Source organism: Pogoniulus pusillus, chromosome Z (assembly GCF_015220805.1).
Source record: "Pogoniulus pusillus isolate bPogPus1 chromosome Z, bPogPus1.pri, whole genome shotgun sequence".
Taxonomy (NCBI): Eukaryota; Metazoa; Chordata; class Aves; order Piciformes; family Lybiidae; genus Pogoniulus; species Pogoniulus pusillus.
In genome coordinates, this window is record NC_087309.1 from 90,126,264 (window position 1) to 90,152,945 (window position 26,682).

General features: G+C 47.5%; 1 protein-coding gene across 1 annotated transcript in view; it reads left to right on the top strand.

Annotated features, from left to right (window-relative positions):
* The first annotated feature begins 824 nt into the window (after positions 1-824).
* TDRD7 (tudor domain containing 7) overlaps positions 825-26,682 on the top strand; it is a 55,191-nt gene continuing 29,333 nt past the window's right edge. The window contains exons 1-6 of the mRNA XM_064140009.1: positions 825-1,113; positions 4,370-4,582; positions 9,630-9,771; positions 11,633-11,846; positions 20,057-20,142; positions 21,018-21,235. Coding sequence (XP_063996079.1) covers positions 4,376-4,582; positions 9,630-9,771; positions 11,633-11,846; positions 20,057-20,142; positions 21,018-21,235 — 867 coding nt within the window. The 5' untranslated portion in view covers positions 825-1,113; positions 4,370-4,375. The remainder of the gene's footprint in view (positions 1,114-4,369; positions 4,583-9,629; positions 9,772-11,632; positions 11,847-20,056; positions 20,143-21,017; positions 21,236-26,682) is intronic.

Below are 26,682 nucleotides of genomic sequence, written 5' to 3' on the forward strand. Positions count from 1 at the left end.
ACCTCAAGCTGCACCAGGTAAGGTTTAGATTGGATATTTAGAAGAAACTTCTTGACTGAAGGGGCTCTCAAACACTGGAATGGGTTGCTCAGGGAGATGGCTGAATCACCAGTGCTGGAGGTGTTAAAAAATGTAGAGACATAGCACTGAGGAACATGGTTCAGCACCAGACTTTGTGGAATTAGAATAATATAATTGCTTTGGTTGAAAAGAACCTCTTAAGTTCATCAAGTCCAACCATTAGGTTAATGCTTGGACTGGATGGTCTTAAAGGACTTTTCCAATCAAAATGATTCTATGACGCTACACGAAGGTTGGAAAGAGGGCTGGTCACAAAGGCCTATAGTGACAGGATGATGGGCAACAGGTTGAAATTAGAGACAGTACATTTAGGTTGGACATCAGAAGGCAGTTCTGCATCACGGGGGTGGTGGAACACTAGAACAGGTTGCCAGGGAGGTAGTGGAGATTCAAGGCCAGGCTCTACAGCACTCTGGGCAGCCTGATCTAATGGAGGATGTCTCTGCTCACTGTAGGGTAGTTCGATTAGTTGACCGTTGGAGATCCCTTCCAACCCAAACCACTCTATGACTGAGGTGTCCTTGGCCCCACAGGAAGGACAGACAGTGAAGTGAGGCCACACCGGCAGACACTCCCCTTCACCACAGGCAACGGCGGCAACACCCCCAAGATGGCTAACACTGCCTCAGCGCAGCGCCCCCCTCAGGCGGGCCACGGCGCGGGTGACTGCGCACATGCGCAACGGGCGCCGCCGGGCGGAGCGGGCAGTTGGAGTCCGTTGGGCGCGGGCGGGGCTGCGCGGCCGCTCAGTTGGAGCACGGGCCGAGCTGCTGCGCCGTTGCTTTGTAGCGGCGCGGAGCTGCTCGGCCTGGCCCCGTCCGATCGGGTCCGGCCTGGCTCATGGCGGCGGCAGGGGAGGAGGCTTTGGCTGGTGTCTGAAAGAGCCGAGGTTGAGGTGGTGGTAAGGAAAGTTCGGAGCCTCTCGCCGGGCTTGTAGAGGAGAGGCAGTGTCAAGGGCCAGGCGCTGCGGGTCGGCGGAACGCTGCTTCTCCCCCGTTTCTCCGTTGTGACCAAGTGTCCCGGCTTCAGCGGGTTAGTTACTGTGTCTTCAGAGGAAACGTGCGATGGGAAGGGTGGTGTTTGTGTGCCTTTTAGAAGTGTAGATGTTAAGGGAGCTTGTCCTTTTTCAGTAGGAAAACTGCCCTCGCTTCCGTTTTTATTTAGTAGCCTGAGTAGTAGTCCGTAGCCTGGAGACCGTGCTGCGAGCGGCGGTTGGTCATCTCTTACTGATAGAGAAAACAGTTTCGATTCCCGTGCCGGAGGAAACTGCTTTAAGGACGTGTGCGCTTTTAGAGGTTCCTCGGGCTGCGTTTCTGATGAGGTGGCCCCCTGCCCATCTGCAGGCAATGAGCCGCTGGGTGAATGTCATCACTGTTGAGTGACCCAACTTTACAGCATCTGGCCAGGAAAAGAACTTTAGAAAACCTTCAAAAGCTATTCCGGAGCTGTATCGCTTTCTGCTTTCAGTGCATTACTTGCCATAGCCGCTGCTGCGCTGCAAGTCTTTCGCTTTATTGCCAGCTGTAGGAGTGGGAATGTCGTGCAGGTGTGAGCTGAAGGCTGCATCCAGTTTAACCTCTGTACCCTGATATCTCTCATCTTGTTAAACTAAGCGAATTGTCCTCATGACTGCTCCCCATCGTATAGGAGGATATATTTTATGATATCTTTGTTTACTGTTTCTTGTCTAACTCAGTCCTTTAGTATTGGTGTACTGCAGAGCTATCTATCTGAAGGTGGCTTGATGTTGTCCTTGTCCTCCCGAGTCCCTGCCCCCTTTCTTTTTCCATCGAGGTTTCCTCTTTCGAATTTGAAACTGCCTGCCCAGGTTTATTGTGAGTTTTCTTCATTGTCACTCTTTGCCCAGCTGTATATGAATCTTCCATTAATTTCTTCTGAGCAGAGGTCAAATGCAGGTGTGTGAGGTAAGAATTCTTTTAAGAGTCATATTAAGAAAGTTAAAATTTGGGTATATTATTTGAAAGAAAGAGGAGAGAAAAAGGCCCCAGAATGCTTCTCATTGACTTTTTCATGCTTCTGGTGCACATGTAACTTGGGAGATAATTGCAGGCAAAACTTCATTACTTCATTTTTAAAATGTACTTCTTAATGAATGACTGCATGTTTGTTTCTTTTATGTAATTAAAACTTTAAACCACTTACACGTTTGTCCAGCACAGGACATCCTTGTGATGCTAAGTGGCTCCAAAGGAGATGTGAACTTCCTGAATCTTTTCCTTCTAGCAGGTTAGCCACCACCTCCTCTCTGGGGGAGGAATCCTGCAAGGATCTGTTCACCAGCTGCTAAGTCTCTGATGAGAGAAGGATCCAAAAACTCAATGTGGCCACCACCCATTGCCAACCGGAGATGTGCAAGTGTGTGTGTGTTTTCAATGTGTACTACTCCTGGATGCATGACCTCTGCAGCCCCTGGTTGAGCATGAGCTGCTGTGAAGAAAGCTGTGGTAGAAGGTGTTGTGGTCAGTGAAGCATCATAGACCATCAAGGACGGGAGTTGCTGGATGAGAGAACTATGCCTGTGTAAACACGTGTTGGGCAGGACTGCTTGTATAGGTGTAGGTGCGTGGGTGTGCCTGTGTGTAAAACACGTTTAGACACAGAGACGTGGTCAGGTTAGTAAAGTGACACTGTTCGAGGAGTGGCAGAGAAACGGGACTTGATGTGCTTCCTTGTGCACGTGTGGGGAGCTGTGGTAAACTTGAGTGCCGGAAGGTGGAGACAGGGTTAGAATCACTGTGTAAACTGAAATATGTCAGTTTCAGAAATGTGCAGAGACTTGGGATTTGTCTTCCTTTTGGACTTTTTGTGTTGCTTAAGTGCTTTCCTCTAAGAAAATGTAACCAATGAGGAGAGGTTTGATTGTGCAGAGAGCAGCCTTGCTGGGCGTCCCACATAGCGCTGCTTTGCAGGCAGCTGCCCGATGCTGCATCCATTAAGAGAGCGTACCGTGCAGGTATGCAAGCAGCCACTACCTATCTTGGTGGGGTTGGCATTGAGGGACTGTCCTGCTGTGTCCTGAGCTAGAGAGACTTCAGGAGAGCGGAGGCTCTCCCACACCACTGACTCTGCTAGTGCTGTCTATTAGTTGCTGTGAGGTGAAGGTGAAGCATTTCAAGCAGATGAGCTTGTCAAGACTCACCTCTGCATGCAGCCCATGCCTTGAAAAGAGCAGATTTCTTGTGTTTTGTGAGAGATGTCTGGCTTTGGTCAGCAATCGTAGTGGGGAGGCTTCTCTGGAGAGTCTGTTCCTGCAGTGAGTGCCCGGGAGCAAAACACCTGCTCGGGAGCACAGAGCCTGCCAGATAGTTCTGTGCCTGAAGCTCCTAGTGTTTCAAAAGTGTGCCTGTCCAGCCCTGGAGAAGCCCTGAGTGTGTGCAGAGCTGTGAGGTGAGGGGGAGTGGGAGGCTTTAGGTAGCTCTGGCACCTGCTTTGAAACCACCTTCTGTACTGCTCAGCCTTGCCAGGTGGGAGCTCTTCTTGGCAGATGTGTCTGTCCTCCGCATTTGCCTGTAGCTGAGAGGAAGGTGCTGTTGGAGATGAAGCAACAGGCTGCATGTGCCACAGTGGTGGGCACGTTTTTCTCTGAATGGGGCTGTAACCCTTGGATGAGATGGAGTGACACAAGCCCTGTCTGTGTGCTGCTACTGCTGTCTGCAAACCCTGGCTTGCAGCAAATGGGTTTTGCTTCTGTTGGCTTTTCTCTCTGAAGAGTCATCTGTTGCTTCAAGGCATCATGTGCCTGTGGGTAAGACATGGCATGGCATGACCTGGTTGCATGGGGCTTCCATGGTGGAGCTGACACGCATCTCATGGGTATTGGTGTGGGGTTGCAGGTTTGCATGAGGGAGGAGCAGCTGTGAACTTCCCAGTGTCTCTGTGGACATAAGAGGAGTGTCTACTGGATGCCAAAGTGAGGGGTAGCAGGTCCCTGCTTTGCTCCCATTGGAAGTCCTGGCCCTGTGGATAGTGACATGAGCCAGTCTGTTGGCAAGCCCATCTCTCTTCTAACCATGTGGCCAGCTGGCAGGCACAGCCCATGTACAGGGGCTGCTGTGCTTCTTCAGCTGTTTTTTTTTTGACGTAATACCTCTTATATGTCATGTCACCCTCTGCTTGTCAGGCCCTTAGAACCCAGAAATATCAAAGTCTCCAAAGATGAAGCAGTGCATCCTTGCTTGTTGGAGGTGGGAGGTAGAATAGGTAAGGCAAATATTTTTAGCCTGTGTATGTAAAAATGTGGGCTTTTTTCTTTTTATTTTTTAATCAGGTCAAAATGCAGAACCCAGAACTTACTGCAAAAACACTGCGTGCTGTTCTCCATCCCTTCAAAAATGGTGTACCTTTGTCAGAGCTTCAGAGTGAATACAAATCCCTGACCGGTGAGTGGATTCCCTTCAGGCATCTAGGATATGGCACACTGGAAGCCTACTTGGCAAGCATCCCAGGAGTGGTCAGAATGGAAGGGAACAAAATGGGAGAGGTAAGAATTAGTCACAGTTCAGCAGTGACTTTTGTGTTTGCCAAGCCTGTGTGGTTCATGACTTTACCTTTGTCTGTGCCATAGATTTCTGAGAAGAGTACTGTAGCACAGTGGTGCACTAGTGCTGGGGGAAGTGAAGCTGTGGCATAGACTAGGTGTCCCTTCTTTTCCTGCCTCTTGTCAGTGGACCAGGAAGCAGTGTTTGCAAAAGGCAAAATGTTCTGGAATATTTCTCCAGAAGCCTGGATTCTGTGTGGAAAGACTGTTTGTGTGGCTGTAGACCTCTGCCCCTGTCTCAGCAGTTCTGATTCTTGGAGGTAGGAGTATTGATGGGTTATCCTTGGACTTTAAAGAAGCTTGAATTGTGTGCTTCAGAGTGGGGTTTAGCAGCATCATCTTCCTACTGCAGAACTGTTGTGGGTGCTGTTGCTTGTAAGCTGACAATGGTTGATTCAGGCTTAACACTTACCTGTCATGAGCTGCACTGCTGCAAGACTGTGAAGGCCTGGTAAGATGGGCAAGAGTCCAAACAAGTCAGGAGTCTGTTGCAAGAACACCTCAGCTTAGCAAGTCTGCAAGGAGTTGGTACAGAAGTCAAGGAGAAAGTGGACCGTGAGCTCAGCAGAGAATATTTGTGTGGTTTGAGAGGTTTCTGGTGTTCCTTAGCCTTGCTGCACTAGCCTGGTGTCTGGTCACTAGCCACCTCCCTCCTGCTGGCTGCCAGTGTGGAAGCAGCTTGCCACATACCTCTGTGAAGTTCCTGGTTTTGAGGCAGAAGGTGTTATTTTGATAGTTATTGTAGTTGTATGACTTGTAGATTATGTGTTTGAGTGCTTGAAGCATCTTCCTTGTTGAAGGCATATCTTGGTTCCTGAAGCCTAGATTATAGGAGAGGAAAAGCTGGCAGATTTTTGTCACTATGTATGGCTGTTGCAGCAGATTTAAAGGGACAACAGTTAAGGCTAAGCTGTGCGGTTGGCTCAGCTGCATTGGTTTGGCATCTGGGAACTCAGAACTAGGTCTTCCAGGTTGGCTGTGAAGCGTGTGATGGGAGAGTCTTGTGCTGCTGTCTGGAAATGTGGCTGGTTTTAAGCAAGAGGTTCCCTTGCTTCATTTTAAGACTAAATTATTTGTACTGTTGCAGCAGATACTAAAGTTTGAGGCTCTTTTTCACTTGCTCGAAGCCTGCATCAGCTTCAGCTACATCATTTACATGAATGCAGGTGGTTCTGGGAACATCTATGATGCTGCAGTTGGATGTTTCCTCATGGTGTCTCCGGCTGATAGCCGTGTGTTTCTAACTAGGGCCTTGCAGGGTATAATCTGGTATCCTCCCATTCCCTTGAGAGCCTCACTTAATAACTCTAATACGAAGTGTGCTGAGAACCTCAAGGACTCCTGGATGGCACTGGAGGTGGTGCCTTCTCTGTGACAGCTGTTAGGAAAGAGTAAAATGTGACTTTGAGAGGTGGAAAAGGAGAAAGCTACTAAACAGGACTCTTCAGATACTTGAACAAGACTGACTTTGGTTTAGGAGTGCCAACTATGCTCTGCAGGACTGAAGTGAGAGAAACACCCTGCAAAAACCTGGGAGGCAGGAGAAATGCAAGAATTGAGCCCACAATGCACTTTCGTGATTCTCATATTGCTGCTGTGCAGAGTGTTCCTTGGGCAGGCATTAAGCAGAGGGTGGCAAGTGTGGTTACACACTGGCATGGGCTAGTAACTACCTGGGACTTCTACATGCTTTCCTCGTGCAGAACCTGGTCATTGCTTCAGAATAATGTTTTGAGTTTTGTTCATTGAGCTCCGTTATAAGGTCAGACAGTCCATAACAAGCCTGCTGTAAGAGCAAGCAATCCAACAGTCTCTCACCTTGGCTGTGGGAATGCTCTGTCCTCCAAAAAGGCTGCCAAGACCCTTGCCTCTCCCTTTAATTCCTTTGTGGTATGGTGGGGCAGAAAAGCATGATGCACTCACACAGGGATCTGCTAGCAGGGATCTGGCTGCAGGCTAGGTAGTCTTGAAAGGACTTCGCTTAGTGCTAGGGCAGCTGTCCAGAATGCACCACAAAACGTGTATTCAACAAGCAATCCTATAAAGTGGGCACTGAATAACACAAATTGATCTTAAAGTGCTACAGAGAATCACAGAGTCATTAAGGTTGGAAAAGACCTCTAAGATCACCAACTCCAACCTTTAACATGTTCCATGCTCCTTAAATCAAAGGATTTGTGTGAGGTGAATAACTGTCTGGGTAACTGATGCCGAACTGAAGCACAACAGACTGGTTGTGTTGAGAAAGCAATGATAAAAATTCTCACCTGTTCCTCCCGCTGCTAAATGCCAATTTCACCTCCTTGAATGTAGACAAGATGAATGCTGACAATTATCCTTTCATGTGATAGGTGTGTCTTCAGTTTTCAGCAGGAGGAGGATGAAATTACAGAAAATGCAGCAAGGGTACTCAGACTCTGAAATACTGTGAACCTGCAGTAGGTGCTTGTATCATTTTGAGGAGCACTTCTTTGCTTTGTGTTCAGTTACAAGCAGCATATGGTTGCACCTTCCTCCCAGGAAACTTTGATGTCTACTCAAATAGCTAGACCACTCCAAAACGGAGGATTATGAGGATTGCTTTGTTCTGCATCAAGTGAACTCATCCACTAAAAAGCACACTTCTTTACATCTAAATTCATTCTAATTTTATCACCATTTATACTAGAGTCACCATGGTGGTAAAGCAAGAAGAGAAAAATTACATCAGTGGCAGGAACAACCTGAAGTGTACCATAGATGTGAAAATGTGCTTTTTTGAAACTGTGATAAAGTGCATAGGAACAAAAAAAGATCCTTTATATTGAGATCTTGAGAACAGAGCAGGACTGAGCCTGGTCATTCCCTCATGCATATATGTTACATGATGGGAAATGTCTGTAAGCCAGGAGCAGGAGGAGCTCCTGCATCCTTCACTGGCAGCTGGCAGAGCTGGGCATATCTCTGAAAGTGCCTGTACTCAACCACCCACAGCATGTGGCACAGCCAGGAGAAGCTGGAGGTCTGCATGCCATGCAGGGCTGTGATCTCACTGGGGTCATGGACAACTGTTGTGCTGCCACAGATGGACACAGGCTGCTGAGGAATGTTGGGGTGGGATAGTGAGGAGGAGGAGGAGTTTCTGTGAGCCTCTCTGAATGTGAGAGCAGCGGGAGTGAGGAGGAGGAGTTTCTGTGAGCTTCTCTGAATGTGAGAGCAGCGGGGCCTTGGATGGCTAAGATGACAGCAGGAGCTTATGGGTAGCATAGAAACCAGCATGTGGGAAGGGTTAGGGTGGCTCTGTTGGAAAGAAGGGGTGGATAAAGCAGGAGATCTCTTCTTCCTGCAACTGCAAGAAACCTCACATTTGCAGGCCCTGGTCGTAACAAAAGACTTGAGCCTTTGCCTTATCTGCTGCAGTGACATGACAGCCAAGAATGGGTACTCCAGAACATTACTGGGTTGATGACAACTTTTTGACACAAGTATGAGCTGACAGAGGAGCTGATTGGTGGACCTGACTGAAATAAGGAAGAACTGGTTGGGGATTTAAAGGCTGGGAGTAGCCCTGGCTGCAGTGGCTGTGAGATGGTGTTGAGGAGACTGACAGGAGGGGAATAAAGCAATCAGTAAGATCAAGAGGCCAGAACTTCGGGAGAGCAGACTGTGGCCTGTTCTGGAATGTGCTTGGAAAACTCTTGTGGAATACAATCCTGGAGAGAAGAGTGGTCCAGGAGAGATAGTGGATTTTCAAGGACTTCCTCCTCCATTCTCAAGAATGGTTCATCCCAACAACCAGTGGCAAAAATCCCCAAAGCTGTCAGGAGGCACACATGGATGAACAGGTAGCTCCTGTCAAAATTCAACCATAAAAAACAAGTATGCATGAGGTGGGGGCAGGTTGAAGCAACCTAGGAGGGGTATAAAGGCACTATTCAAACAAGTATGCATAGGCTTAAGAAAAAAATCACATTTGTTGTTGGTGAGTTCAACAGCATGAAAGCCAAGACAGACAGAGTGCCACCACCTCCAGAGCACTGCCAGTTCTGAGAGCGTGCTTCTGAAGAGAGTCATTAAAGCATCTTGTTAACTGTACAGCCAATGGGAGAAAATACAGGAACAACAGAAAAGCTTAGAAGAAAGACTGTAGAGCAGCTGGAGAGCTAAGGCTCTTTGGTGTGCATCATTCCACTGAAGCCTTCTCAAATCTGTGCTCAAACCATGCATCACAGGTTGTTGCTCAGATCCCTCTGAAAGGGTGAAGAGTCAGGGATTTCAGGTTCACCTTTCACTTAAGATGAGTTAAGAGTCAGTCTGATGCAGTCCAGTATGTGACAGAATTTATCTCTTATTTAAGTGACTGTTTTGAAAGTAAGGCTGCAGGAGGCCCATATGGTTGAACAAGTTGCCTGCTGAATTTCATCATTAAAAGCACCTTCTTTGGGTGTGTATTAGTCAGCTGACTCTGGAAAGCTATTTCAGACATGTGAAAGACAAAAAGGCAAGTAGGAGGAGTCATTGTGGATTCATCAAGAGAAAATCATATGTGGCCAAAATGATACCACTGCAAAATGAGATGAATGATGAGGTGAGTGGGAGGAGAGCACTTGGTCTAGTGTATCTGAATTCTGATAAGGCTTCTGACAGTCTGCCCCATAAAAGGTGTCATCAGGAGACTGTCAGTCACCAGTAGTGTGTTCCCAGAGGCTGGCAATGCTGGGGAAATGCTATCTAACATGTTTGTGAGTGGCCTGTATGATGGGACAGAGATCATCCTCAGCAGGTTTATAGATAACCGATAGAGGGACTGAAAGAGCAGAGGCTCTGTTGGACTGTCTGCTTTACTGGTTTTGGAGATACTCTGCAGAAGGAGAGGGAGGTCTCCAGGGTCCATGTCTGTTGCATGACCCAGCAGTTACATACATGGAAATGGTTGGAAGTCCTTCTGAGAGCTGTGGATGAGCATGGGCCTCACAGACTCCTTTTCCCTCTCTCCTCTTCCTCCAACAAGGTCATCTGCCATGCTGTTGCTTGCAGCGAGACTATGCATATTGCTCAACTGGTGGCCCGGCAGAGGAGTTCCAAGAGGAAAATGGGACGGCAAGTGAACTGCCAGATGAGGCTGAAGAACACATCTCCAGTTGCCTTAGCAGGTAAGCCCCCAGGCAGCAGGAGGGTCTGCCTTTGCTCTCCTGTGAGCAGACCAACAGCTGCTGGAGCAGAAGTCTTGGCCATGAGGCTGTCACTGCTGGCCACAAGTTATGTGAGGAGTTCCTGGAAACAGGGAGTGCTCTTGACAACAGTGCTTATGCTTGCATGCTATGGACAGTGAGGAACCCCTTCCCAAGCATATACACGAGATGTGAATGATCTTGAATGAAGAGCTCCTGGTGGACACTTGGCTTCACTACCTATGCTGCTGTGAGAAACTTGTTTGAGCTGTGGGTGAGAAGTGTGGCAGTGAGCCTGCTCATTCTCTGAGACTGAGCTCAGCACAGGGATGAGTCATGCCCTTGCAGTAAGAAGCTTCTGCAGCATCATCTGTGGATGTTGCAGCAGCTCCTGTGGCTGATGCATGTGCAACAGTGCCACAATAATATCTAGGGACTGCTTTTTGTACTCCTGTGTGTTTTTGTGTAGACTGCCACAGCAGCATTTTCCCAGAGCCCATGGGGTCATCCTTCCTTTGTGTTGTGTCATTTCCTTTTTTGTTGCATTGCTGTCAGTGGGACACCTCAGGATCAGGTCCAGGCAAGGCCTACTGCTTGTAAGTTTGCAGGTTGAGCAACAGTGAGTCTTGCTGTTTGTATCCCCCCGTTCTTGTCTGTAACAAAGGGTTTGCTTCTTGGTATCCTGTGACCAGCCCAACAATCTGCCTTGTTGGGAAGCTGAACTGATGACTCATATTCCAGTTAAAGGCAATTTGGTTCACTGTCAGCCCTCAGAATTATTTGAGCCCACCAGGATTGGTGTAGTACAGGGAAGTGACCAAGAGCTTGGTTCTCCCATTGCAGCCTGAAGGCCATGTTATGTGTTAGAATCACAGAATCGCTCAGGGTTAGAAGGGACCACAAGGATCATCCAGTTCCAACCTCCTTGCCATAGGCAGGGACACCATACCCTAGATCAGGCTGGCCAGAGCCTCATCCAGCCTGGGCGTCCCTGGGGCAGTTCAAGGCAAGGTTGGACGTGGCACTTGGTGCCATGGTCTAGCCTTGAGCTCTGTGGTAAGGGTTGGACTTGATGATCTGTGAGGTCTCTTCCAACCCTGATGATACTGTGATACTGTGATACTTCCAGGGATGGAGCCTCCCTGGGCAACCCATTCCAGGCTCTCACCGCTTTCATGCTCAAGAACTTCCTCCTCATGTCCAGTCTGAACCTACCCACCTCCAGCTTTGCTCCATTCCTCCTAATCCTGTCACTACCTCATAGCCTAAAAAGTCCCTCCCCAGCTTTTTTTGTAGGCCCCCTTCAGATACTGGAAGGCCACAATAAGGTCACCTCTGTTCCTCTGCATGTGCTTACTTAGTGACCTCTGCTCTGTAGTGGGAGTTTGGGAGGAGGCTGCTTGCAGGCCAGGGTAGAGAAGAAGAAACCCTTTGGATAGTGGTGAATGAGGTGACCAAAGAGATATAATTGGGCTGCGTGTGCTGCATCTCTTGTGGGTACTGTTGCTAACATTGGGAGGTAAAGGGCAGCCTGACCATGAATTCCACCTGGGACGTGACCTGTTATGGGACCTCACAGGTGCATGGCTTTTCCGAGAGTGTAACGGCAGATAAGTCTTCTGTCTCTTTGCCTGGTACAACACAGTGGTGGAGATTGAGGTTTGTGAATCCTTGGGTGTGGGTCACAGTGCTGTGTCAGAGACGGCTATGGCTCAGATCATCTTTCTTAGCTGTCTTTTAGTGAGGTGTGGACTCCCAGGAGGGAGCTACCTGCTGAGCCTGAGGTCTCTTTGGCTTGGCTGGAGAAGGACACTACTCACAGTTAAATCTGCAAACTCTTTAGGAAAGCCCAAAGGAACTTTGCGACAGCCCAGGCCTTTGAGCATCTCAGAAGAAGGCAGCAGGAGGCCTGTCCCTCGTCAGCCACGGGGCAGAGGTTTGGCATGTGGAATGGGCAAACCCAGTGTGGAAAGTGCACGGTCTGCCTTACCCCCAGCTGCTGGGAGTGGATCATCTAAAGAAATTCCCATGCAGAGACACGTCACTGTGGTGAACAGGTCAGTGTGCGAAAGCGTGTGCGTACGTGAGTGAGGACAGCTGAGATGTGGTGGACCCTTGGATGCTGCCATCCTGTGCCTGTATTCTGGGACATGGAAATCTAGGCTCCTATCCTTGTAAAAGTTGAAGTTTGAATGTAGCTTGGGTGCTTAAGATGGAGGTAGGTGACCCTTTGCTTTGAATACTTCTGTAGCTAATCTGTGACCTTGGCCTGCTCCTGCATCTACTGGGGAGAAATGTAGCCAAGGGAACTGTGGTGTCACTGTTTCCCAGTCCCAAGAGGGAAGTGATATTACCAGGGCAATGGAAAGCAGGAGGAGGTCTGTGTGTAGGAGAGAGGTGATGATACTTGCCCAAGACCATGGCTGTGTGCAGCTGGCTGCTCTCTGCCCCTTGCCCAACCTCTCCCTTGCAGCTTCAGTGTTTGTGGCCCTTCCTGGCGTGCTGGACCCAGCAGCTGGCTGCCCATGTTTGGTGAGCTGGGCTGAGGGCTGGAGCTGGGCTTTTGCTGGGTTGGCTGGTTTGCTGGGACGTGCTGGTTTTGATCCCCCTTTGAGCTTCCCTAATCCCGGTGGCTTTACCCAGCTGCTGCCCCATCATTTCTCTTTCTGAGTTGTTTTCAGCTGCCAGGGCTATCAGCTGATGGTGGTGAGCAAGTGTTTGCTGGTCCCTCTTTGTGGCTGGGCTAAATCCCTGGAGCTGTGATTGTGGTGCTAATCCTCTGCAGGTCATCGGGCTGGGTCAGAAGTCAGCCTTGCCCTGAATGGAGGTGGCAGTGGGTGCTGCTTCCACAGCAGAGTGTCAGTTTCATCCTGCCCTGGTGCTTGGTGTTTCTGGAAGACCTGCAGAAAGCAGGTGCATCCTGCCCCAGTGTCCTGTGTGAGCCCCGTGGGTGTGCCAGAGGGGGAGGTGAGGATGGGCTCAGAGCACTGGTGAGAGCAGCAGCCACCTCAGCTTTTGTGGCGGAGAGCCAGGAGCTTTCCTGGGACTGGTGGCACTGCCTGGGAACCTTCCAGCTCCTCCACCAGGGGCCTCTGGCTATGGCAGTGCTCTGCTGGGGATTCTGTTTGGGAAGTTCCCTGTCGTGCTGGCTCCAGGTGGATATGCTGGGATGGGCAGGGCTCCTCTGAAGAGTGGAAGATGCTCCTTGTGTCTGTGGGCAAGTCAGGCTGTGGCTGTAGCAGCAGCTTGTGGATGTACTCAGTCAGAACTGTGGAGGAGTGGGGAGGCAGGTGGAGGTGGTAGTAGGGAGGCTGATGGTGGGCATCGTGGGGAGAGGAAGGTGGTGGCAGAAGCAGTGAGGAAGCTGGAGGAGCTGGCAGTGGCCATGTGAGGAGTGGTTAAAGGCCAGCAAAGGGAGATGTGTGGTGAGCAGCAGGTGAGGGAAGTGAGGGGCCTGAAGACTGGCCTCTGTGCTGCAGCACAGTTCCTAATGCTGTGAGTGTGGACTGCGCTAACCCCTCTTCTCCTGCTCCTGAGCCAGCTGGCTGGAGCTACAGTGGAGAAATGTGTCACCAGCTCTGTTTTATTGAGAAGGCTGCTGCACAAAGAAAGGTGGGAGATGTGTCCACACATCATCTCTTTTCCGTGTTTGCAGATGGGTTGGGTTTTTTTAAGTGCCACTTGCAAAAAGGCAGAGCAGTTCTTGACAAGTTAGGTCCTCTTGTCCTGAGTTTGATTGGGGGAGTATTCATTTTTCACAAGCTGAAAGAGGCCACACTGAGGATAGCTAACCTAACAAGATAGTAGGATATTCAGTCTCATGCTTACATCATGTCCCATAAGTAATGAGAGGCGTGGCCCTGACAGCAGAGAAGGCTTTTGGCTAGACAGACCTAGGCATTCAGTTTTTTCTCCCAATTCTCCTTCTAGTCCCACTTTTTTTTTGTTGTATTTGAAGCTTTATAGGACTTGAAATAAAATTAGGTAGGTATCAGCCATATTCTGGCTCTTCTAAAGGAGAATACTTCATCCTGTATTGTCACCTATGTCCCCTTGGGCTCTTTTCAGGTAATAATGTTCTTCTGCCTTTCTGTTAGCTATAGCTGCCTTAATCAAGAGGAGAATCTGTAGGCGAAATGTGCTTTGGATGAAGTAGTTGTGAAGAAGTCATCTTGTGCTGTTGCCAAGGGTCCAAATGGTGTCCTGTTAGCTTGAGGACTTATTAGAGGGAGAGTTTGTGAAGAAGAGGATCATATTCTCTTTGAATGCAATGTTGTCTAGTGGCTCATGTGACTAGATTGATTTGTTTCAACTTGGCCAGTCTAAAGCAGAACTGATGAGATCCATGGCTAACATCCTTGCTGCTGAGGATGTTTTGTGCCCCTAGCACTGCTGTAGTTGCTTTTGCTTTGGGAACTGCAAGAGGGAAAGCTGCTTTGAGCTAGGAGTTCCTGACCCTAAACCAGTGTGCAAAGGGGTGAAGGTGTCAACAGCAAACCCATAAAGTCCTGGGCTCCCACCAGGCTCATAGGCAGCTGGCACAGACTCAGAGGAGCAGTTCCAGCAGCAGTGCCAGCATGTCCCTGTGATTCTGTCCGGGTTGACTGGAGAAGTCCTGAAGGTGACACAGCTTGTTTCTGCCCCATTTTCCAGTCTGAGGTGAGGCTCTGGCCTGCTGTGGCAGATCTGTGTTATTTGTCTTGGCAAGATGTCCTCCCAGTGACAGACTTTGTCTGGTTGCTGACTTGACTTAGTGCTTCACTCAGCATTTTGCAGTGAAGTCCCACAGGAAGGCTGCAAACAGCAGTTCATGTGTGACCGCCATAGTCTGTGTCCCACGTCTTTACTTCTGTATGATGTTTGGCTAAGAGGTTTTCATGACCGCAGTTGCTGACACTTATCTCACTGCATAGGATAAGCAAGGAGAGACCTTGCTTGTAAGGCTAAGTGCAGAGATCCTTGAAGCTGGAAAGCAATGGCATGGCTGAGAAGTTTTGACTCTTGATGACTCCCTTGTTTTGATGAGCAGACAGCATCCACAGCTGGCCAGCACCTGGTTCCACTGCTGAGGTAGTACTGTCCAAGGGCCAGACAGCAGAGTTCAGTGGGCCACACCAAAGAGTATGTCTTCCCCCTTTGCTTCAGGACAGTTGTGTGGGAGTGAAATGTTAGCTGTCTGCTTGGCTACAGCTCCCCATGGGGGCTTGGCAAGACTGTTTGGCTGGTCAGGCATTTGAGAAAGGCCAGGCTGCTCTTTTGTTCTTTTGTTGCTACTTTGGCTTGGAGGCCTACTTCTGGGAGCAGTTTCTAGCAGCTGAGGAGCATGAGGCTTTGCAAACAGCTGAGATATTTTAATGAAATTCAGCAAGGGTAAGTATAGAGTCTTGTACCTGGGAAAGTACAACCCCAGGTATCAGTATAGACTGAGGACTGACCTTTTGGAAGGCAGTGAAGGGGAGAGGGATATGTGAGCCCTACTTGGTGGGAGGTTGACCATGAGCAAGCAGTGTGCTCTTGTGGCTATGCCATTCTGGGGTGTATTAAAAGGGGTGCGGCTAGTAGGTCATGAGAAGTCTCCTGCCCCTCTGCTCTGCACTAGTGAGGCTGCATCTGGAGTACTATGTCCAGTTCTGGGCCCTCTAGTTCAAGAGGGACATAGAACTGCTTGGGAGAGTCGAGTGCAGAGCCACAAAGATGATTAAGGAACATCTCTCTTGCAAGGAGAGCCTGAGGGAACTGGAGCTCTTTAGCTTGTAGAGGAGGAGACTGAGAGGTGACCTCGTGAATGTAAAAGGTCAGAGCATGGAGCCAGGCTCTGCTGGGTGATGCCCAATAACAGGACCAGGGGCAGCAGGTGGAAATTGAGGTGTAGGAAGTTTTATGTAAACACAAGGAAGATTTTTTTTTTTTCTTCCCTGTGAGGGTAGCAGAAGACTGGAACAGGCTGCCCAGTGGGGTTGTGGAGATATTTAAAACCCCTTTGGATGCATTCCTGTGTGATCCTGTGTGATAGGTGATCCTGATGTGGCAGGGGGATTGGACTGGATGATCTTTTGAGGTGCCTTACAGCCCCTGACATTCTGTGATTTCTCTGAGATGTCCATACTTGCATCCTGGAGAGGAGTGTGTTGGCTTTGCTGTGGTCTAGTTGTGTTCCATTCCATCTTTGGAGAGATAAAACCACCATGGTCTGTGTGAGCAAGCAATACATCACAGGATCCTGTAGAGATTTCAGAGCTCAAAAATTCTAAGAGGGGTCGTGGCAAGTGTTAGCACTACTGTTCCACAGAAAACTGTTGAACCCAGCAGGAGACACAGGAAGGTACCATGTGAAGTTGGGTGCCGCAATTAAGACACAGGGAGCAGCTTGATGCAAGCTAAGTTACGTTTATTATACTTTCAGCACTTGGCTATATACTCTTAGCATACAAGCCAAAGATTGTGCCAAATCCTAACTGGTCATCAAGACAGACCTCAGTACAGACATCAAGACAGACCTCAAACATTGGAAACTAGATAAGCAAGGATTAACAAAACCAAAAGTTCATGCTTTACATTGTTTCATCTGTTGCAACATCCTCTAGGGTCATTTTGGCCTTCTATTTTACTTAACTCGGTACTTTTCCACTTATAAGTTATGAACTCACAGCTTATGTTCCAGTGTGTCAAGATCAAGCAGCTGTACAGCACTAAAAGCCCTACCATTCCCAACAGTTGGGTGCAGTTGTTGGTCTGTTAGAGGGTAGGAGGACTCTACAGAGGGACCTGGACAGATGGGCACAGTCCAGTGCCATGAGATTTGAGAAGGCTAAGTGCTGAGTTCTGCACTTTGGCCACAACACCCCATGCAGTGCTACAGGGGTAGCTGGGGGCAGGGTGGCTGGAGAGCAGCCAGGCAGAGAGGGATCTGGGGGTACTGGTCGACAGCTGACTGAACATGAGCCAGCAGTGTGCCCAGGTGGCCAAGAAGGCCACCAGCATCCTGGCCTGTAACAGGAATAGTGTGGCCAGCAGGACCACGTTAAGTCATTCTGACCCTGTACTCAGCACTGGTTAGGTCACACCTTGAGTCCTGTGTCCAGCTCTGGGCTCCTCAACTTAAGAAAGATGTTGAGGTGCTTAAATGTGTCCAGAGAAGGGCAAGAAGGCTGGTGTGGGGGCTGGAGCACAGCCCTACAAGGAGAGGCTGAGGGAGCTGGGGTTGTTTAGCCTGGGCTAGAGGAGGCGCAGGGGAGACCTTATTGCTCACGGCAACTACCTGAAGTGAGGTTGTACCCAGGTGGGGTTGGTCTCTTCTCCCAGGCAATCAGTGACAAAACAAGAGGACACAGTCTCAAGTGGTGCCAGGGCAGGTTTAGGCTGGATATTAGGAAGAAGTTCTTCATAGAAAGAATGATTGGCATTGGGATGGGCTGCAGGGAGGTGGTGGAGTTGCCATCCCTGGAGGTGTTTAAAAGGAGACTGGATGAGGCACTTAGTGCCGTGGTTTAGTTAATTAGAAGGTGTTATGTGATAGGTTTTGTTCAATGATCTTGAAGGTCTTTTCCAACCTGGTTAATTCTGTGTGATTCTGTGAAGTGTCTTGAGAGTAACCTAAATCCAGTTTATGTCTGAACATACAAGATGATCATCAGTCCTCTGTTCCAGGTACCTTTCCAAGATGTTCCAGGTGACATAGGTCAAGAGAGAAACATCCACCCTCTTCCTCACTGGAAATGTGCTGCTGGCTTACCATGCACTCATGTGTCGTTTAATGTGTGGCTTAATGTCTTAGAAATGTAGCATGGCACTGAGCACTGCAGCACAGATACAGATTTCTACTGGGAGGCAGCAGTTGCAGGACAGCCGTCACCCACATGATTAGCTCATGGATTTCTTTTGCTTGCTGATGAGCAATGGTGGCAGTATCTTTTGAGTCTGCTTCTCTTAAAGGGACTCTTTTTCCTTGGTTATCCATTGAGCTTGGAGTTCTCCATGCTCAGAAATACATGTCTCAGGTGGGATTTTGGATTATTTCTGGTAGGGTGTACATGACCAGACACAGCGCACCCTCTAAGAGGAGACTGCTGCTGCTTTGTGTGGGGTTTTTCTGTGATGCAGGTGGAGTGTTGGAAGAGCATTTTCATATACCAAACAAATGCAAGATGTGAATGTATGCTTAAGTTTTGTGTGGGTAACTTTGCCTTCATTGTTTTTGAAACTCGACCCAATGGTGTTTCACAAATACCCTTGTAGTTGATCCACTACTCAGCACTTCTGGGTAAATAGTAGCATGTTTGGTTCAAGTAACACCCCACAGCTGATAGAGGAGCAATGGTTTCACCTTAGAGGAACAGAAAAGGTGAGGGAGACAAATTAATGTTAAATTATTTAAGATGTTATATAGAAAAGGTGTGGATCTACTCTCATGTCAAGGTCGTTGTTGGGGCACATAGAGCTGGCTTGATACTGTGCAAGTCTGGACTTCCTGTTGCCACTATCTTCAGCATCTGAGACTCCCAGTGAAACTGGAAGAAGTCCTTCATGGTGTTGCTGTGGCTAGTGAAGCTTGTGGGTTTCTTCATAGAATCACAGAATCAACCAGGTTGGAAGAGACCTCCAAGATCATCCAGTCCAACCTATCACCCAGCCCTAACCAATCAACTAGACCATGGCACTAAGTGCCTCATCCAGGCTTTTCTTGAAGACCCCCAGGGACGGTGCCTCCACCACCTCCCTGGGCAGCCCATTCCAATGCCAATCACTCTCTCTGTGAAGAACTTCTTCCTAATATCCAGCTTATACCTACCCTGGCACAACTTGAGACTGTGTCCCCTTGTTCTATTGCTGGTTGCCTGGGAGAAGAGGCCACCCCCCACCTGGCTACAATGCCCCTTCAGGTAGTTGTAGACAGTAATAAGATCACCCCTGAGCCTCCTCTTCTCCAGGCTAAACAGGCCCAGCTCCCTCAACCTCTCCTCATAGGATTTGTGCTCCAGGCCCCTCACCAGCTTTGTTGCCCTGCTCTGGACATGTTCCAGCACCTCAACATCTTTCTTGAATTGAGGGGCCCAGAACTGGACACAGTACTCAAGGTGTCCCTGGCCAGTCTCTTTACTGGCCCTTTGAACAGTGATTATCTGCAGAGCCTGCTCATTACTCCACAGTGGAGGCTGTGGTCTGGAGGTGCCTGGTGTTGACAACAACCTGCTATGGAGAACTGGTTTGATGAATTTCCGTTCTGACTTCTCCCCTGCAGGACTTTCTTGGGTACATGTCTTTAGGAGGTGCTTGGTCCTGGTCTTTTGAGCTCTATTCTCCAACTATTGTTCCCTCTTGCTTGCATCTTATGTAGGTATTTCATGTCTAACTTTCCAAAGCATTCTTGGCAAGCTACACCTTGCTGTGACCTCTTCATTGTCAAGAACTCATTCTGCTGCAAATGCTTCCAGCATAAACTTCTGCTGCCTGAAGAACCTCAGAACACTTGCAAGTGTGACATCTGTGCCCATTCTGTGGGACAGCACTTCAGTCCTTTTCTAGAGGGCTGCTTTACAGCCCTTTACTCCATAATCTCTGTTGATATTAGTGATTGCACTGACCCAGTCACAGAACCTTGTCAGGTCTCATAAAGTTTGCATGGGCCCACCTCTCAAACCTGTCAGGGTTCCTCTGGAGAGCATCCTGTCCTTCAAACTCAACCTCACTGCACAGCTTGGTGTTGTTGGCAAACTTGTGAGGGTGCAGTTGATACCACAATCTTTGTCACTGACAAAGGTGTTAAATTGTGGTGGTCCCAGTGCCAGCCCTTGAGGAGCACCCTTGTCACTGGTCTCCACTTTGACATTAAGCTATTGACCACAACTCTGTAGGTGTGACCACTCAACCAATCCTTTACGCACTGAGTAGTCTTTGTGTTTCCAACTTCCAGTCAAGGTTGTTATGTAGGACAGTGTCAAATACTTTGCACAAGTCCAAATGGGTTACATCAGTTGCTCCTCTTCTATGTAGCCCTGTCATAGAAGGCCAATGCTAATATCTTTTCACTATGTGTTTAGTTTCTCACAATGATCAGGATAGTGAGAAAAAGCTTGAAACCACCAGTTGATCTGATTTTGTTAGTGCTGATCAGGTTGTCATCCAAGCCAGGATATTGTGAGTACTGATCGTGTCCATAGGGCCTGCTAGAAATGTGTGAAATAAGTTTTATGTGTAAGTCCTGTAAGCAAACAGGATGCTGTCCAGAGCCAGGATAATGCTTTAAAGCAGTTTACCTTTTCAATTTTAGATCTGAGAAGAAACTAACTGTCCCATCACGATTTCAGAAGGAGTTGCAAGTCCATCTGTCTAGAAGCTCTTCATTAGATTCAAATGGTATGTTTGCCCATTTTTTGTCTTTACTACTTACCTAAAATTTGGTATTACCCTAAGCAGAATCTATCTTGGTACTGGGTTTCTGACACAAAATTACCTTCATTCAAAACAAGTTCTGTGAGTGAGCTGTCTCACTGTTGATTTCATAGTGCTGGAGAAATGTGTGTGGTTACTTGTCTGCCTCTGTTTTCTAGGAAAGTCCTCAGGTACTAACTGTTAAAGCCAAGCACAAAGCTAGTGTGAGTAGGTTGAGGAGGAATATCCTTAACTTCACTGCCAGGGTAGAGATCTGGTACAGGAGAGTGAAATCCTGGTTTACAGGAGTAAGCAGCACACTAACCTAGCCATCCATGTGTGCTTGGCTCTGCTGAAGGGCTTCCTTGGATGCAGTAGCACAGAAAGGCTGGGTGCTGGATTCAGACTTCAGCACATGTTTTAGAACACAAGGCAAATCATTGGTTTGTTTTGTACATCTGAATTGCTGTTTCTTGGTGCTTATACTCCTAAAGAAATTATCTTCTGTCTTTCTTGGGATACTGCCTCAGTGCATCTTGTCTGCAATAGCATGTCTGAGGCTTCCATAACCTCTTTCAGAATCCCTTCAGAAGAAACATTTAGAAGTGCCTTATGAAAATAACTGCGGTGATTGAAAATTCATCTTCAGGTCAATTACTAAATGTCTGAGGTTTCCATGGCTTCCACTTACTCCAGCAGAAAGTGACTAAAAGGCCATACTGGGCAGGACATCTGCATGGTAGAGTTGATGTTATGCTGGCAGTTTCCATGTCTGATTTTTTTAGTAGGTAATTAATAACCTGCTTTTCTCTTTGCTGAGAAAGCTATGTTTACTTCAAGGCTACATTTTCATTTAACAGAAAACTTGAATACCTCTCCTGTGAAGACTCAGACTGCTGCCTCTGGCCCTTCTGCTGCCCGTATTGAAGAAGTTCAGAGTCGCATCACAGAAATTCTGAGCAAATGCAGCAGTGGTGTCTGGTTGTCGAAGATTCCACAGATATACCGGGAGATGTACTGGGAGGAGCTGAACACAGCAGTGCTTCATCAGCTTGAGAACTGGCCTCATGTCTGCACAGTAAGTATTGACTGTCGTTGTTGTGGAAGAAGCCAGTACCCTGCAGGTTTGAGTGTTCATTTGCCAAATGTTATTTTATGTAGTTCTGCTTTTCCTTACACAATCTGTAGCAGTAGAGAAATTCCCGCTCTCCCTTCCCCTAGATTGTAACAATGCCTTCAAAACAACACTCCAACTAGTAGTTGTTTTGGAGAAGGTCAGCCTCTGTGGCCTATTGGAGCAGGTGCTCCAGGTTGCTGAGATGCCACCTCTAACTGTCTTCAGCACTAACCCAAACAGCAGCTAATGGTGCTTGCTTTTTATGCTGTGGTTTTGATTTGTTCACCATTGCATTTTATGCTTTTCTTTGTTGGTGGGTTTATCTCTTCTTCAGTCTGTAAGATAACAGCAAAAGCTGTGTGAACAGTCTTAGATCTGTCTGTTGTTATCTTTCTGTGGGCTTTTCCACAGGGCTTTCTCACATCTTAAGTTCAGGTTATGGAATTTTGCTGATGATACAATAACAGGTGAAAGTGAAGCATGATAATGTTGGAGGGAGAGATTACAGCTCAACGCCTTCTGGCCCACTCCCAATGTCTGGTACCTCTTACTCACCAGAGGCATGATTGTCTTTCATAATAGGATCTAATGTCAGGCTGAGCCTCCACTTAGAGGTGGGCCATGTCAGCTGCTGTCACCACTGGATTCAGGGCCTTCAACTGCTGTGTTTTTCTCTCTTCTTCTGCATTTGCAGTTCATTTAGGGTATGGTGCCACTTTGCATCAAGGCTTTGTTTAGCTTTACAGGCCAGTCATATAAAATGACTGCTTAAGCTGGAAAAGACCTTTAAGACAAGTCAAACCATTAACCCAGCACTGCCAAGTCCACTGCTAAACCATGTGCCCTGGGATGAATCTTGGTCTTTGTCATTTGTTTTGTTTTATTTATGAAATCTGGGATAACCTGGAGCCCCTAAAATCACCACACTGCCCCAGGCAGCCTCTTCCAGGGCTTGACAACCCTTTTGGGGAAGAAATTGTTCCTCATATTCAACCTGAACCTCCTCTGATGCAACTTGAAGCCATTTTCTCTTGTCCTATCACTTGTTACCTAGGAAAAAAGACCAATTCCACCTCACTTGAACCTCCTTTCAGAGAGTTGTAGAGAGCCAGAAGGTCTTCCCTCAGCTTCCTTTACTCCAGGCTGAACAACCGCAGGTCCCTAAGCTGCTCCTCACCAGACTTGTATCAATGTGCAACTTCATCAGCATCTATCAAACTGTGGTACTAGAAGGATACTGAAGTTACGAGAATGTCTGCTTGAAGTGACTTTTCATGTACATACCACTAAGTATTGTCTTGTGAAACAACTTTAAATGCCAGAACCAACTAACCAAAAAAATAAGGGTTCACTGAGATTAAATGGTTGCTTTTCATGAATGGTCATTTCATGTGCTTATGGTGTTCCAACACATCTCAGATGCATTTGTGACATCTTGCTGCAGAGATCACTAATATGCAGACAGCAGTAATTTATTTTTGGTTGGTTGGTGATCAGTTCTTGTGATATATACAGAGCAAGTTGTTATTAAATATGAGAGTTTATACCCAGAGTCAGTTAATCCAGACAGCAAATTTTAGTCATTTTGGTAGCTAATATTGCAGACAAAATGTTACTGTTCAGCTAGGATCTTCAGTCTGTGCTCTCTATCAATTTGCTTGTTATTTGCTGTCTTCTTTTTTTTAGCAAGTAAATAAAGTCATTTTAGTGTAAATAAGCAGTCATTAAATCTGTGGAAACGTCATATGGCAGGCACAGCACAACAGCAGTCAGAACTATCAAGTTGTCTTGGCACAGTCAGTCTTTGTGGGCCACTGTTAATGAGGCTGTAATGCCCATCTCAGTTTACTGATTACGTAAGCCATAGTCATGGCTCTGGCATGGAGGAGTTTGAGCTGGGACCTTGTCTTCTCATGAAGGCTGCTATACCTCTTAATTAGTGTTTATTCCTGGTTCATTTTGTCTGCAGGTGTACAGCTCTGTAGATTCTTTGAAATGCCAGAGAGCTGACTGTACTCTTCAGTATCAGCAGAGATGCTTCTATGACTAATTTCTGAATTATTTCTGCCTTGTTGAGTGTTAAGGGAGTATCTGCCAGCTTCAGAGAGGTAAAAATGAGTGGTGTTTCTCTTAGTACCTTTTTGAAGAGGCAGCACATGCTCGTATTGAATGTGAACTGATCAATAGTAGCTTAGTTGTAAACCAGCAATAAACCTTGATACATATTTTTAACGTCTTCAGACTCATCACCTGAGAACTCTGCTGGTGACAGTGTTCACTTCTGAGCAACTCGCATCCCTAAACACTTCTCTGAAAGGGAGAAATTTAGTTTTAGACTTCTGGGAAATCATAATTTCTGTATTCAGATTACGATGACCAGTAATGGAAACTTTTCCTACCTACTGAGATGAAGTCTCCAAAGATCACTATAAGTTGCAGGTTGACAGTCTTTGCTTTGAGTCTTCACTTCTCAGGCAAGAGGACCTAGTGCAGAGCATCAAGGCTGAACTTGTTCTCTCTGAGTCTGTTACCTCCTCTCTTTAGGTTAACTTTTTTGAGCATCTTGCTTGTAGCAGCATATTCTGCACAGCTAAATGCAGAAGTACAAAGTAATTATGTAGTGGCTAGCACTCACAGATTATAGCCAAGCCTTAATGAGCAACTGGCTGAGAACAAATATGCTCACCACCCTTATATAATACCCAGAAAGTCTTTGCTGTCCTGACAAGCTTCAGTCAGGATTCTGCTTCACCAGCTCTGTTGGTCAGATCTGTCTCCATCAAGACTAGTGCTTTGGAAAAAGTTGTGACTGGCAGTGACTCTTCCCACCTTTCTGGTTTTTTTCTCAGCAAAATTTTCTACCCTTGATTGATTAATTACTTTGTTAGTTAATGATTCTCACTTTAGCCATCCCACTACTGTCTCGTTTCTTCACTTTCTAAACCTTGTTCTCACAAGTCTTTCTCACCACTGGAAAGAAGCCAGCCTCAAGACTGGCTGGACAGGAACAACTGTGGAGTAATTAGTTACAGGCAGGTTAAATCATGGCCTCTCAAAAGTTGTACTGGGTGAGAACCAAGATGTTCCTAGCCTGATACCCTCCTTGACAACGGCAGCTGCCTAGGAAAAAGGAGGATTTTGAAGTAAAGCATCCAGATTTGTTTACATGCAACATCTATAGATACAGAATCACAGAATAGTTTGGGTTGGAAGAGACCTTTTAAAGATTGTCTAGTTCTACCCGCCCTGTCATGGACAGGGACACTTTCTGCTAGACCATGTTAATCAAGGTCCTATTCAACCTGGCATTGAACACCTCCACAGAGGGTGGACATCCACAGCCTCCCTGGGTGACTTGTTCCAATGTCTTACCACCCTCACTGTGAGGAATTTCTCCCTAATGTCCAGTCTAAATCTCCCTTTCTCCAGTTGAAAGCTGTTGCCTCTCATCCTGTCACTACAAGCCCTTACAAAAAAATCCCTCCCCAGCTTTCTTGTAGCCCCCTTGAGGTACTGGAAGGCTGCTATCAAGTCTCCCCAGAGACTTCTCTTCTCCAGGCTGAGCAGACCCAATCTTTGTTCCTGAGTAGTATTCCTCTCTTAAGGAACTGGAAACCATGTACTAATACACCTGGCAGCTGTGTTTTTAAAGTTCAGTGTGGATTAAACAGGTCTGATCAGAGAATAGGATTGCCATAGTAATCAGCTGTATTCCTTGAGCAGCTTCCACTCTGACAGTGTTCCTATTCTTAGAAAATTAATTTCTGTGCCATGATTAAGCTGTATGAACCAAAATTACTCATTCCTAACAGAGAAATGGACTTGGTCTCTAAATATACATAGGAGACAGTGTATGTTCTTATGAGCTGGAATGTACATGTACTTTGCACATGGAGGAGACGATGGAGCAGGCTCTCGTGGCTGGTAGTATATATCAGTAAAAGCTTGCACAGCTTTATAGAACCCCTACAAAATGTTTCCTGCAGGTGATCCTTAGCATTATGGCAGGTTCCTTCTGCCATGCCTTAGCAGGTGTCTCTGTACTAGGCACACTGCCACTAGCCATTTAAAATGGAGTTCAGTGAACAGAAGGCATCTTCTGTCTAAATGTACCTAGATATGTTGTATCAGAATTAACCAGGTTGGAAAAGACCTTCAAGATCATTGAACAAAACCTATCACATAACACCTTCTAATTAACTAAACCACGGCACTAAGTGCCTCATCCAGTCTCCTTTTAAACACCTCCAGGGATGGCAACTCCACCACCTCCCTGCAGCCCATCCCAATGCCAATCATTCTTTCTATGAAGAACTTCTTCCTAATATCCAGCCTAAACCTGCCCTGGCACCACTTGAGACTGTGTCCTCTTGTTTTGTCACTGATTGCCTGGGAGAAGAGACCAACCCCACCTGGGTACAACCTCACTTCAGGTAGTTGCCGTGAGCAATAAGGTCTCCCCTGCGCCTCCTCTAGCCCAGGCTAAACAACCCCAGCTCCCTCAGCCTCTCCTTGTAGGGCTGTGCTCCAGCCCCCACACCAGCCTTCTTGCCCTTCTCTGGACACATTTAAGCACCTCAACATCTTTCTTAAGTTGAGGAGCCCAGAGCTGGACACAGGACTCAAGGTGTGACCTAACCAGTGCTGAGTACAGGGTCAGAATGACTTAACGTGGTCCTGCTGGCCACGCTATTCCTGTTACAGGCCAGGATGCTGGTGGCCTTCTTGGCCACCTGGGCACACTGCTGGCTCATGTTCAGTCAGCTGTCGACCAGTACCCCCAGATCCCTCTCTGCCTGGCTGCTCTCCAGCCACCCTGCCCCCAGCTACCCCTGTAGCACTGCATGGGGTGTTGTGGCCAAAGTGCAGAACTCAGCACTTAGCCTTCTCAAATCTCATGGCACTGGACTGTACCCATCTGTCCAGGTCCCTCTGCAGAGTCCTCCTACCCTCTAACAGACCAACACCTGCTCCCAACTTAGATGACCTAGCGACATACTTATTTTTTTCCTGAGTTAACTCCCTCTCTTCCGAAAGGTGATCTGCTCTCTTTTTTTTCATTAATTCCTTCACAAGTCCCTTGCCCATGAAGGCTGGTTGTCTTCCTGATGGCTCTGCTTCTGGAACGTTGGAACAGCCTGTTCCTGCGCCTTCCAGATTTCTTTCTTGAAGTAGGTCCAAGCTTCCTGGACCCCTTTGTTTTTAAGGGCTTTTTTCCCAAGGTACACTCTTAAGTTAGTTACTTGAGTAAGCCAAAGTCTGCCCTCTGGAAGTCCAGCATGGATGTTTTGTTGATGCCCCTCCTGGCTTTGCTGCATTTTGAAAACTTTATTATTTTGTGGTCACTGCACCCATGACAGTTTCCAACCACAACATCTCCCACCAGCCTTTCTCTATTCATAAACAGC